The sequence below is a fragment of the Mastigoproctus giganteus genome, chromosome 9 (genome assembly GCF_048544385.1).
Source record: "Mastigoproctus giganteus isolate SK-2022 chromosome 9, ASM4854438v1, whole genome shotgun sequence".
NCBI lineage: Eukaryota > Metazoa > Arthropoda > Arachnida > Uropygi > Thelyphonidae > Mastigoproctus > Mastigoproctus giganteus.
This window is the reverse complement of record NC_143583.1, coordinates 164,468,938-164,482,333: the sequence shown is the minus strand read 5'-3', so window position 1 is coordinate 164,482,333 and position 13,396 is coordinate 164,468,938. Positions and strand designations below refer to the sequence as shown.

At 36.7% G+C, this 13,396-nt stretch overlaps 1 protein-coding gene across 4 annotated transcripts in view; it reads right to left on the bottom strand.

Annotated features, from left to right (window-relative positions):
- The window catches only part of LOC150080867 (histone-lysine N-methyltransferase EHMT2-like), a 558,915-nt gene that overhangs the window by 74,918 nt on the left and 470,601 nt on the right, over positions 1-13,396 (bottom strand). For all 4 annotated transcript variants that reach the window (XM_090381696.1, XM_090381697.1, XM_090381694.1 and 1 more), the window contains one exon: positions 5,122-5,208. In XM_090381696.1, the coding sequence (XP_090237822.1) occupies positions 5,122-5,208 (87 nt within the window). The remainder of the gene's footprint in view (positions 1-5,121; positions 5,209-13,396) is intronic.

Here is a 13,396-nt window from a genome sequence, read left to right as displayed (position 1 = left end):
ACTATAAAACCACCTTTCTTCCCATAATCATGTATGCCTTACCAATCTGGTACCAGAAAGCCACAACTGCAGTCAACAGAAGAACGCTTGATACCATCCACAGATCTGTCCTTTTGCTTACTTGTGCCTGCCGCACAGTGAGTATGCACGCCCTCCAGGTGCTGGCGGGTGCTCTCCCACTGGATCTTGAAGCTGCTAGAACAGCAATGCTATATTACCTTGCCAAAGGAGTACAAATTTCCCATGTTGGTCACACCACCAACCCTGCAAACAACCATAAGATGGAGAAAACCAACCTGATTAAGCACTTGCGGCAGGCATGGCAGAGTAGATGGGCCCACTCCACCAAGGGAGAGGTCACAAGAAAATTCATCCCAGACATTGACAGAGTGTATCCTGAGGCCCCTCCCAGGACTGAACAACCTATCTGATAACAGGATATGGCCCTTTCAATGCCAAATTGACAGCCTTTGGGCTGGTCGATAGCCCTCTCTGCTTCTGTGGAGAGGCAGAGACCTGGCATCATTTGATGCATAGATGCGAATACTATGAGGATCTATGATGCCTTCTAATTACCAGGATTAGACATATGCTGCAGGACCAGGAGCTATATCTCCTAGACATGGAGGAGGAATACAGGGCACGTTCGCAATTTGCCCAGGACTTGTTTTCCAGAAGAAGAACACTACTTGTGATTCACAGACCAGACTAATTAAAACAAGATAATGAACCTCATAGCTTGGATGCTAGGCTGACTTCATCCTTAGACCTCCCGCAGCTTGACTAAGACTGCAGCTCTGCTGCCACCACCAAAGAACCAAGAACGTTATCTCCTAGACACAGAAGATGAGCATACACCATTCAGCCGATATGCGCAAAATGCCTACAGCTTAAGAAGAACTGAACTTGCCTTCCACAATGACCGACAAACCAGGACATTGACTTTACCTGACCAAAATTGAAAGGAACAGAAGAAAACCCAAATTGATGAGAAAAACATACCCACTTAAATGGACCAAGAACGAGCGAGAGTGAAACCCACTAGGACACAAGAGTGCAAACTCCAACCTTCAGATTGCACCCTGGGACACAGGGTTCGACTCAGGCTCATATCTAGAACTGAGGTAGCCAGACTTGATCCTGAAACTGACTGAAATAACCTTTGAGAAAACGAAACATAAGCTAACCAAGTGGACTGGAAACGCAAACATCACAACTGAACTGAACAGCAGCAATTGCTGCCACATGCCCTATTGGTGACCTGTGCTGGGCTCTAGCCCAACACACTTTCATTCCCTTCCCTTCCCTGGTGGGGGCGACAGTGCTCCTGTCCCCTCCTCTCCCTGCCACCCCCTATTTCTTCTCCTGGTGGGGCACAGGCATGCCCCACTGTTCTGCCTTGGAGTCGCCTTTTCTATCATCCCCACACTTCTGCATCCCCCCCAGTCTTCAGTTTCCCTCCCTACTCAGCCTATATCGCCAGCGAATGCCCCACACACAATGAAAATTTTTTAAAAGTGTCCAAATTCTCACCGCATACGTGAACCCCTTTCGACCTAACTAGATTCTAGCATCCATCACCCCTATACATATTTTTATTTTTTTTCCATAGGCCCTTGCCACTGAAATCTCAGGAAACTAGGTGGCAGGGCCTGCCTCCACAGGGCCAAGTGTGGGCAAAGTTGGGCTCCAGCAAGGGTCTAGCGGCTAAATGGTCAGAAGAACAACGATACACAACACTACACTCATACAATATCCATCCACTTTTAAATCTCTGGCCTTCCCAGTGAACTGGTACACCTACAATGAAAGCAGCGTGGAGATGGGGGTAACCCCTGGTGCCACTTGACACTAAATACACTTTACTTACAAATGAGCCTACTCAAACCACTCAACGCCTTGTACACCTCAATCTGATCACCTAGCAGGTGCTGTCTCCAGTTTTGCCGAACTTAGCCTTTCTTGGTAAGAGCACCCCTCCTCACCAATCTTGTTGCCCTTCTCTGTACTAGCAACTCCACATCCTTCCTAAAATGAGACCTCCAGACCTGTATGTAGTACTCAAGGTATGGCCTGACTATTGTTTTATACAAAAGGATAACCTCCTCCTTATCCCTGCTAGTAAAATTCCTGTATATTATTGACAAGACCCCACAACCGGGTCTGGCAGCCTGTCTGCACTGCTCATAAAACTTCATATGATGCTCAATGCAACTTTTAAGTTGCAAGGTGGAAAAATGTGTTGGCAGCAAAATATCAGTTATGATGTTGGCAGCAAAATATTTATCCAACCAAAAACATTGGTTGGATAAATCCTGCATGTCAGAGTGCAATAAAAATTTACTGTTGGTAAATAAATGTCCAGTGCACTCTGACATGCAGGATTTATCCAACCAATGGACATTGGCTTCAGTTATTTCAGGCAATTCTTGGTTCTCCAACTGACTGATTGAGAGAATGAGGATTATATGATGGCACTTCTGCATTGATTCAATTTGTTTGATGAAAGATGCATGAGATACTATTAGACTGGCAATGGTAATAAATCATTTCCAGAAATCTGGTTTATCATGAGAGGAATTTCCTAGTAATGATCAAAATATTAATGAATAAGATCTACTACCTTTATCACAGAATGGCTGGAACAAAATGGAATTATGAATTCTGACTTTCTAAAGAACATTGACAATTTTGCTCACATGGATAATGATTCAATAACTTTAAAATTCCTATTAATAAAATAGAGACTCCACTAAACAAAGAAAATAGTGATGAAGACAACACTGAATTTGTTGAAGATGAAATCCCACGAAATCCATTGCAACCTACCATAAGCTTAGGATGCCTTATATGCTTTAATTGACTTTTTTGAAAATGGTGACACTTCCATAGTGTTTGTTTTTAAAGTGCTAAGCATAATAAAAGGACAGAAAATCAAATTGAAATCAATGAAACATGTCACACTTCTTTATTATCATTGTAAAAAGGGGAATGATTAATGATGCATCTGTAAGTGCCATTTTTATTTGCTTATTTAATTTTTTTTATATGTTGTTCTTAATGTTAAAAATGCATACCCTTTATTTAATTATTCTCTATGTATTACATCAATACTTAATACATGCATGTTTTTATACTCATGGATGATACAAATAACAGCTCTATCAAGCAAATCTATCCAGTCCCATGGCACTCATTATAACCAAATTTGGGTGTACACTGAGTGGACAGAAATCATAGGATATGTACCTAGTAACGGGTAGGCCCACATTTTGCCCAGATAAGGGCAGTCACATGACAAGCCATTGAGTCCACTAGTTCACGAAAGCGTTCCACAGGTATTTCCATCCATGCTTGCTGCACTGCTGTACATTATTCCGTCGCATTCGCGGGTGGAGGATCCAAAGCTCGAATGGACCTTGCCACAGCATCCCAAAGATGCTCCATAGGGTTCACGTTCACTGAATGGGGAGGCCATTCCATGGTGGTAAAATCTGCAGTATGCTCTTCAAACCACATTCTAGTCACTATGGCTCTGTGGGGAGGTGCATTGTCGTGCTGGAAGAGTTCATTTCCCTGTGGGTGCACGATCCATGAAGGGATGCAGATGGTCTACAAGAATGGACACATAACCTGGACTGTTAAGAGATGCATCGAGATGTACTAGAGATTCCAATTTGTGCCAGTTGAACATGCCTCAGACCATTACTGATCATCACCTGCCCAAACAGTTCCTTGTTGACATGACGGGTGCATAGCTTTCTGCAGTTTCCACCAGATACGCACCCTCCTGTCTGAATGAAATAACTGGAAATGGGACTCATTGGACCAGGAGACCTGTCTCCAATCATCCAAGGTCCAGTGCCGATGTTCTTTTGCCCAGTTGAAGTGTAGAGTCCTGTGTCATGGCACTAACAATGGGACTCTGATGGGTAAGCAGCTCCCATAACTTATTGCAGCTAATGATCGCCTGACGGTCTTGGTGGAGGTTTCTGGCACCTCTCCCATTGAAGTCGGTGGTGATTTGTGCAAATTCGCTCTTCAGTTGGCTGAAACAATGTGAGACAGACGTTGATGGCCATGTTCATCCACCACCTCTCTCCATGCACAGTGCTTTTCAGGATGAGATGATATTCCAGAAATTGCATATTCCCGATACACTCTTGATACTGTCGAACAGCGATAGTGCAATTTCTGTACCACCTCCGCGATAAAGTTACCCATGCGTTGGGCACCCACTATCATCCCTCTTTTAAAGTCTGTTAACTCATGATGTTTAGTCATACTCACATTGAATTACCATCTACGTGAACGAAGTGATGCAGTGTACCTATATACCTGCCAAGCAGTTGATTCATCCACTAGCAAGAGGGGTGACAGCGTCACATTGCCCAGGAACTAGGTATCCCATGAATTCTGCTCTTTCAGTGTACATGAATATACTTTTCAGAGCCCATACTTAAAAGTAATTCACACGCCTAGAAGCAAAATTTCATCAGGTTTTCTCACAGTCCTCGTCTGAATTAAATGAATCACGGGTACTAAAACACCTCTCCTTTAAACACCAGCTCATATCTCATTGTGAGCTTTTAGACCAACTGAAGGTACCATTCAAAAGGCCATCTGTTTGGTTTTAGTTTTTTTTTGAAATATCTTAATTTCATTAAATTTGACGAACTAATACAAATATGTAATTTTCTCAAAGGGACCTTTATTCATTTTAAATATTATTTTACAATTTCCATCTCTTATTTTAATTCTACTCATAATATATGGATTAAGAGGTGAGTCTCAATTTACATAAGTTTCTTGCAGTTTTTAATATAATTTGGAAATGTCACTATGTGGCGAGTATCTATGGATTAATATTGAAATTAACTCTTGGCTTGTCAGAGTAGCCTTACTCATACAAGCCAGGGTGAAGCACTGTTAACAGTCCTGTATGGTGATAATGATGGGATCTAGCAAGGATCCTGAAATGTCACCTTTGTAATAAATTTAGAAATTAGGTCAAAGTTTAATTAATAAACTAATTTTGCATTATTCACATAGTACAAGAGTGGTTTATTTGGTCACCCTTCTTTCTCTCTCTCTCAAACAAATGAAACATTAAGTACTCACTCGCATATGAAGGCACCTTTTGGAATATCTTTTAGAGTTCTCACTCCCCATCCTTTACCCTTCGTGCGAAGTAACTGTAATCTAGATCTGTTGATCAAAAGGTAGAAAATGACATCATAAATAAAATCTGGTGAACCAAAATAGAAGTTAGGATTTTGGTTAAAAATTGAGAAACAAAATATGAGTTTTTTCAAATATTTATATCTATGCATATTCAAATGGAGGTATAAAACACTATACATAGGATAGTATAAAAAGTATACTGATACACAAAATTAAGATAAAAGTCTAATAGTCCAATGTTCCCAAAAATCCAATAATTTAGCATCTGTAGGGTGTAATACCAGCTCTATTACACCTGGCAGATTTCCTTTCCCCTATCACAAGCTATTAAGTGAGTTGTTAATAGTTACTCATGAGGTTGCCTTACTTAATAGTTGCCAATAGCTGACTAGGCTAGAAGCCAACGATGCTTTGGTACAGCAGTATTTTATAATTACAGTAAGTCAAACACACTGTATTCCAAAAGCTTGCTCATGGGAAACTGTTAGGAAGCCAGAATGCATTTTTAATATAAACAATGTTATAAAGGGAGTTAAGTCCTCAAGCTACTCATAAATGCATTTAATCCACAATTTAGCACAAAATAATAGAAATATTATTGCAATATTAGTAATTAAATAAACCAAAAATAATAAAATTGAATAAAGAAAATATAGCACGCTACTTTTATTTATTTATTCTTTGGGTGCTGGTCAAAAGATCATTCACTTCAGAGCAATATAAATTATTACAATGTGCCAATTCAGAAATGAACATAGTGCCATATATTGCATACAACTTTTTTCAGAATTTAAGGCATGTTTTTTTAATACTATAATATACTTCTCTGCATTCTATTTTTTCAGCCTTCATATTTGCTGTGCATTGTTCCCTTCTCTGACATGGTTGCTTGGAGTTATCCATTTTCAAAATGGCACTTATCTGTAAAGCAACCTAAAATCACTAATATCACTTTTAAACTGAATATAGCAGGATCAAAAGAGATGAATCTGCTATTCATTTGAAAACTCTAAGACACTACTGTGACAGCTGTCTAATGAGAGAGAGACCTACTGGTCTCTCTCTCTCTCTCTCTCTCTCTCTCTCTCTCTCTCATTAGATGGTAGGCAGCCTCATTTAGAAACTTTGTTTATCAGTTAATAATGTAACAAGTCTAAACAAGCAGCCATGCAGTAAGTGAAAGTAAAAATTCTGATTGGATGCAATGAACATAATTAAAGTTATACATGTAATAGTGGGCTGTGTTCGCCCTGTGCACCAAATAAGTAAAGGGTTAATTTCAATGCTGGCATTGAAATAACATTACAACAGTGAACTTCTCTGCATTCTGTTTTTCTGTCTGGGAATGTTCTGTTCTTTTCACTTCAGAAAGTGCACTGTTATCCATGAGTCAAATTAAAAATTACAAATATTGTTTTTTGAATTGAACAGTATCACCAAAAGAGGTGAATCTGCTATGCAGTATAACAAACAAGTAACAAAAGTTACATGTTCAAATGCAATTTTTACTTCCACACACTGCTTGGCTATTCATTTAGACTCAATATTATTCACTGTTTTGCACAAGTTTGTTAATTGAGGCTACCTCCTCTCTAATGAGAGAGTAAGTCTTAAAGAAGCTGCCAATGCTTACAGTTTTTAATAAAAAGTGAATTCAACTATGTTGGCCAGGCTATTCAGTTTAAAAACAGTATTAGTAATTTTAGGTAAACTTGTGAATAATAATTTATTTTCTAATGTGAGCATAACAGTCCAAGTCTTGTCACTGTTCAAATATTGAGCTATACAGTGCAAAAAATTAATTTGTAACACCTATAGTCATCCTGCCACAAGAATAAATTCAAGATCACTTAGAAGCAGCCTACTTTAGGAACAAAGGGGTGATGGAGTGATCAGGGTACTTTGATATTTAGACTAATTTTAATTTTAAACAAAGGTAATCATATAAATGTATAATGAATAATGTATAGAATCAATTCTATTCCCATTTCAATTTTGGGCCATAAATAGAAATTTAATATTTGCTGTTGTTGCTGTTATTTGATTTTTAGGAGCATTAGCAACTAAGGCCATATTGCTCCGGAGATATGCGGTGGTCATTGCCTGACCTTTCCACATCCTCCGTATTTGGTGGTCACGGGCTCGAACCCCGGTCTAATCAAGAAGCGTGGGCTACGCACTGCTGCTCCTGCCCACCTGGCTACGGAGGTGCCTTTAATATTTGCATTCATCCCCTTCCTACTTTGCTAATCCCTCTACTTCTTAAATAGACTGTTTGGTGGTGACCTTCAGTTCATTCCAGTGATGTAGACTATACAAAAAACCATTACCCAAAGTCATTTAAGGGCTTCCAAACAAGAATGCCAAGCAATTCATTTAGAGAAATCAGTACAAAGGAGGGCATTTGGAGGCAAAAAATCAAGTGGCAAGGCACTCGGGAGTTATTTCAATATAACACGATCAGAAATTTGCTTTAATGATAAGGTAGAGGACAATTTTAAGGGAAAGGCTTGATGAGGATGAACTCAATATTAGGTGGTTAGTTGGTTGAATCCTGCTTACCCCATCCCACCATACTAAAGGACCTCTCGGACAACTGATGTTACCAAAAAATGTCACTTGAAAGTATATTACAGAATATGAAAACTATTTGGACACTGTTGCACAAATATTTTGTACTATGCCAGAAGTTGTCCACTTGAGTATCAGCTCAGACATACTAATATAAATCTCACTGGTCTTTCTGTGCAGCAGCAGTACATAAGAAGCCATTCGGGTCTTGGGCTAGAACTTATATAAGAAGATCAGTTCAAGGAATAACATGCCTCATGCATGTTGTTCAAGGAACACACCAAATATTCAAGAGGCCACAGGAACACCCATCAGAATTATCAAGTACAATAAAACTGGTTATAATGAGATCAAAGGGACTAACGAATTATTCCTGTACACCCAATATATAATAGGTATACATTACAGTTATGCACCTTCATAAAATACAAAATAAAACTCCCCACCCACCCTTGATTACCTTACTAACATTTTTTTTATTATTATTATAATGTTTAATTAACATTATACACTATTTAAAGTATTTTAAAATTATTTTATTACAATACAAAATATAAGTATACAAATGTCTTAGATACTTATATTTTCATAACTTAAAAGTATCTTTTAATGCTGCTTGCTTCAAATTCATTTTCAAGTGAAATTTATAAATTGCATCCTTCATTTCATTAATGATATCAATTCTGGATCAACATCACTGATTTTTGCCCTGTCATCTTCAATAACCTCTGACTGTTATCATTATTTCTACTCTGAAGGTAGAAATAATGTCCTCTTGCATTCAGTTTTCATGACTTTCTCATCCAAATTTGCAAAGTTGTCAATTTGTGACATGCCAATAGCTAAGCTTACATATAACCCTTCAGTTGCACTGATAATGCAATTTCATCATTTTCTTCAGTTTTTTTTTTTTTTTGCATTATCCATCACACAATTTAGTCTTGATTTTTTAAAAATGTTTTTAATGGTCTGAGATAGCTATCTCATGCTTTGATCATATAGTGGATAGCATCAAAAAGAGATATTTAGCATGTCTTTTTCTTCTGTATTGAGTTTATTTCCAGGAATAATAGTTTCCTAAAATTTAGACAAGGCAATTATCTAAAGCAAGTAAAATTTTCCTTTATATTTATAATATTTATGTTCTTCATATACATCTATTCCTACACACACACACACACACACTCTTGGGTGACTACTTCGCCATATTTTTCTGTTCTTTCTTTCCATTTTTCTACATTCTTGTTATTCTTTTCAATACACAGTCAGTTCTGCTATAACGCGGTTACATGTGTTCCTAAAAATCTCCGCGTTATGGTATTTTGCACATTAAAAACAACAGGGCTTATGACAAAAATAGAGATGGGGCAGAGCATTAAAAAAAAAATGATCAGCCTGGTAAGTAATACAATAAAAAAGTTAGAAACTCAATAAAATTGCTAACACAGGTTTAAACATCTTAAATTTCTAATAAATAACTAAATACTACAGTAAATACAGCACTTTACTTTGGCAAGATATGAAGTTTACCTGATTGATACAGCCAGGCCTCGCATAACGCGAGTTCAATCAACGCGTTTTTCAGTTACCGCTATTTTAAAAAATTATACAGTACCAACTTTTGGTTTACGATGCAAATTTCCAGTTAATGCAATCTTTTTTTATGTGATAGTTGAAAAAGATTTGAATTGCACGCTAACTTTACTGCATGTCGGTTGAACAATAAACAAGCGTTTGCCCGCCTCAGTGTGTTCCATCAACCATCGGAAGCATACGTGTTACTTGTTTGTCTCCCGCTAATAGTCACATGCAAACTTGCATTTCAAAATTAAAATTTTTAAATGCAAAAGAAATTTTTAAATGATCCAGATGAAAATGTTACTGCAAAGGAGATAACGGTAAAAGAACTAGATGAAATCTTTCGTATCGCATAGAACCTCAAAAAAAAAAAAAAAACAAAAAAGGTTCGAGGTTCTCTGCGATATTTATTTCACAAGGGCCTAGAGAAGATTGTTGTCGGCTATAGGAAATTGATTGATGAAAAAAAGAAAGCCAACACTGTTCAAACAACTCTATTCAAATATTTCCGTAACAAATAGTTTCTTCATTAAGTATTTTATGCAATAAAGAATTAATTCTATAATTATTTTCATTATCTTTTTTATGGTATACAGTTAAAAAGTTATTTAAAGGGTATTTTTAAAATTCTTTATAGACGTTCCTAAAGGTCACGGACCAATTATAATTTTTCCTGTTGATTATTTTTTTTAATATTCAATTAACGCGTTTCCATTTTGCACGATGCACTCGCTGGACAAATGAATTGAATTGAAGCTAGCCTGTATTTTTGTTCACTGACATTTCATTTTTTTTTTTTTTTTTTTTTTCTTTGGGTTGAGTAGCAGAAATTCCTTTCATGTGCTTTCTTTGTATCAAATGATTATCTGCTTCATCCATGGGCAGAGTGGTCAGGCGTGAGGGTACACAAGTATACGTGGCTAGTGACTATGGTTCAAGCTCGTGATTACTAAATATGGTGCTCTTTTGTATATTTTGTTAACCCCTCTGACCTTGTGGTTGTCCCAGAGTACAAAAAACAGAATTTTTTTATTTATTTTATTTATAAAATGCTATCATCCACTGCTGTTTATTGTTATCTGAATGTGTGTTTCAGCATCACTACATAAGCTGTTTTTGACGTGTTATTTGAAGATGGGTACAGGCAGCACTGTACAGAATAGTAACATAAAATAAATCCTTCTGATGGTATCTCAATAAGCTGTTAATGCTTGGTGGAAAAAAAAATTACAACTTCTCAAACGCTATCAGTTAGAAATGTTCTGCTATTTCATATTCCTGTGAGAAAAACATTTTATTTACGAAGTATGATCAAAACAGGTTCAAAGACTGAACTAATATTTGGAAAATGAAACTTATCAGCTACACAGATGAATCTCCTTCAAAGTACTCTCCTTAACTCTATACACCAATCCCAATGCTTCTGCAACTTCAGGAATCATTTCTATTTCTGATAGGCTTCTTTTCGAATTGCTAATATTCTTGTGTCACTTTCTGAATAATTTCCTTTGGAAATGGGGGGGGGGAGAAAGAATCATAGGGAGCTAAATCAAGTGAGTATGGCAGACCACAGTGATAGAGTGAGTCACAAGAAATTATTGAACAGAAAGCACCAAGTATGCAGTGGGGGGTTAGCATGACACTTCTCTATGAAGTCCAATTTTTCAGTGGCTGTCTTCTCCAAAAAGGCATTGCACAATTGCTGTAGGACTATTTTGTAGTTTCCCTGAGGTAAAATCTGTAATGAACAATGCCCTGCGAGTCAAAATATATATACAAGCATGATCTTCATATTTGACTGAGACTGTTGACTTTTTTGTACCTTGGAAAGAATGGAGTTTTCCATTGCAAGGACTGGGCTTTGCTTCTGAACCACACAGCCATGATTCATCACTAGTAATGATGGAAGACACGAAGCGGAAGTCAATAGCACAACAGTGATGAAGATGCTGACGCGTGAGAACTCTCCGCTTTCTGTGATTACGAGCGAGGATGCAACACCCACACGCCACTGAAACATGTCACATTCCTAAAGTTAAAATTGATATTTTCCACAAGAAAAACCAATTCACTAGCAACTTTATGGATAATTAAGTTTCAATTAATCCTGATTGGATAGTGAACATGAGTGAATGATTTGTTGTTTTTCGAAGCCGAAGGAAAGAAAGAGCGAGGATCATCTTTGCTCTCTTTAAACATTGAAAACCACTGAAAAATCTTAAAATGACACACAGCACCTTCTCTGAAAGCTGTTTTAACATTTTGTAGGTTTCTATTACACTTTTCTCCTAATTTGAAACAAAATTTGATGCAAATTTGCTACTCATTAAAATCACTCATTTTAAAATGCAAAATAACATAAAATGGCTTCAATACAACATGTGCCAATTCACAGTGACTTGGATAACTGGATGATTCATGCATCACTATGTCTAGATGAGTCACTGAATGCACTGTGACAAGTCACAACTCATTACAATGTTCGCTATTGCGATTTCAAGGTACAATATCAGTCCCCAAAGTCTTTGATCACACCTAATATTAAGCAAAAGCATTTAGAATTACTCTTTCCATGCAGTGGGCTGGTCATGGTCTAGTGGTTAGCACATGCAGCTACAAGTGAGGAAAGCTTCAGGATCAGGTCCATATGCTGCCAAGAAAAAAATGTAAGGCCCATTGTGAATTCTCCTGCTGAAAATTTGGCTGCCTTTAATAATACAGTCAGTTCTCACTTTACGAGTTTTTTTTTTTTTTTTTTTTTCCAAGTATCAACAAAATCAAAAATATGAAGATTAACTGCCAAAAAATTAATGTTAAACATTCATAAATGCATTTCAAACCATGCTCGTAGCTATACAATACAGTGTACCCCGCTTTACGATATTAATCTGTTCCAGAGATACCATCGTATCGTGAAAAATTCGTAATGTGAACCCAATAACACATTGTGTTTTTGTAATTCGTTCCACAACCTCGGAAGTTGAAATTTTCGCTATATGACTCTTTAAAAGCTCATTTTTATAGTGTAAATTGTATTAGTTACCAATTCAAATCATTAAAATGCACTACACTTTTATCATTATCATATGTTCTGTTATAAGAACCAATTTTGAACGGCTTTGTGATATTTTTCTAAAGCACATTTCTGGAGGTCACGACCAGAAAACAATTTGCACTGTCCAGTTTACTGTGCTTTTCTGTTAGTGCGTCTAATTATAAATGGATAGTAAATTCGATGTTGTTGCATTTGCGAAAATACCGATAGCTGGAGTTGTGTGGTTTTTTGCATTATTATAGTGAAATGTGTTTCCCCTTTACTGAAATCTTCAATCGTATAAAAAACATAAATAAAATTTCAGAATCTTCTCTTCATTCCTTTTTTTTAAGTTTTGTAAACTTGTTACTCCCCACAAATCATGTTAGTTGCAATTTGTGCATTCTTTTAAAAAATGCTTATGCATGCTATTGAACTTTATAAAGAAAAGAGAAGATTATCTTGGAAACAAACGCCTCTTGATGCATTTCTGAAGAAGACGACTCCTTGTGCAACAAACCAACGAGTATCGAGCCAATAATGAGTGATTAACGAGTGTGAATTTAGTCGATGACGATATGGCTTAGAAATGTTAAAGAATGTTTATTCAAACATTCTTTAACATTTGTAAGTCATAAATAATTTCTTTATTATTATAATTTGCTTGATTTTACAGGCTACATTTTAATTTCTTTGCATAAATCAATCATTGTTTAAATATAAACTAATTAACTACCTAATTTCATTGTTGAGACCATAACCCCAATTTTTAACATTATGTCTACGGGAAATAAATTCCCGCTTTATGAGCATACGCTAGGAACGAATTAACTCGTGAAGTCGAGAACTACCTATACTTCAAATGCGTATGTAGTCAATGAATTTGTAAGCTCTGCTGGCCTCAGACATCAATCTAAAGAACAAATGGAAATTTATGTATTATTATTTATAACAATTACTAAAGTAACTTGTACAAATATTATACAGAAACCCCTGCATATACAGTTCCTTATTAAAATAAAAAAGAGA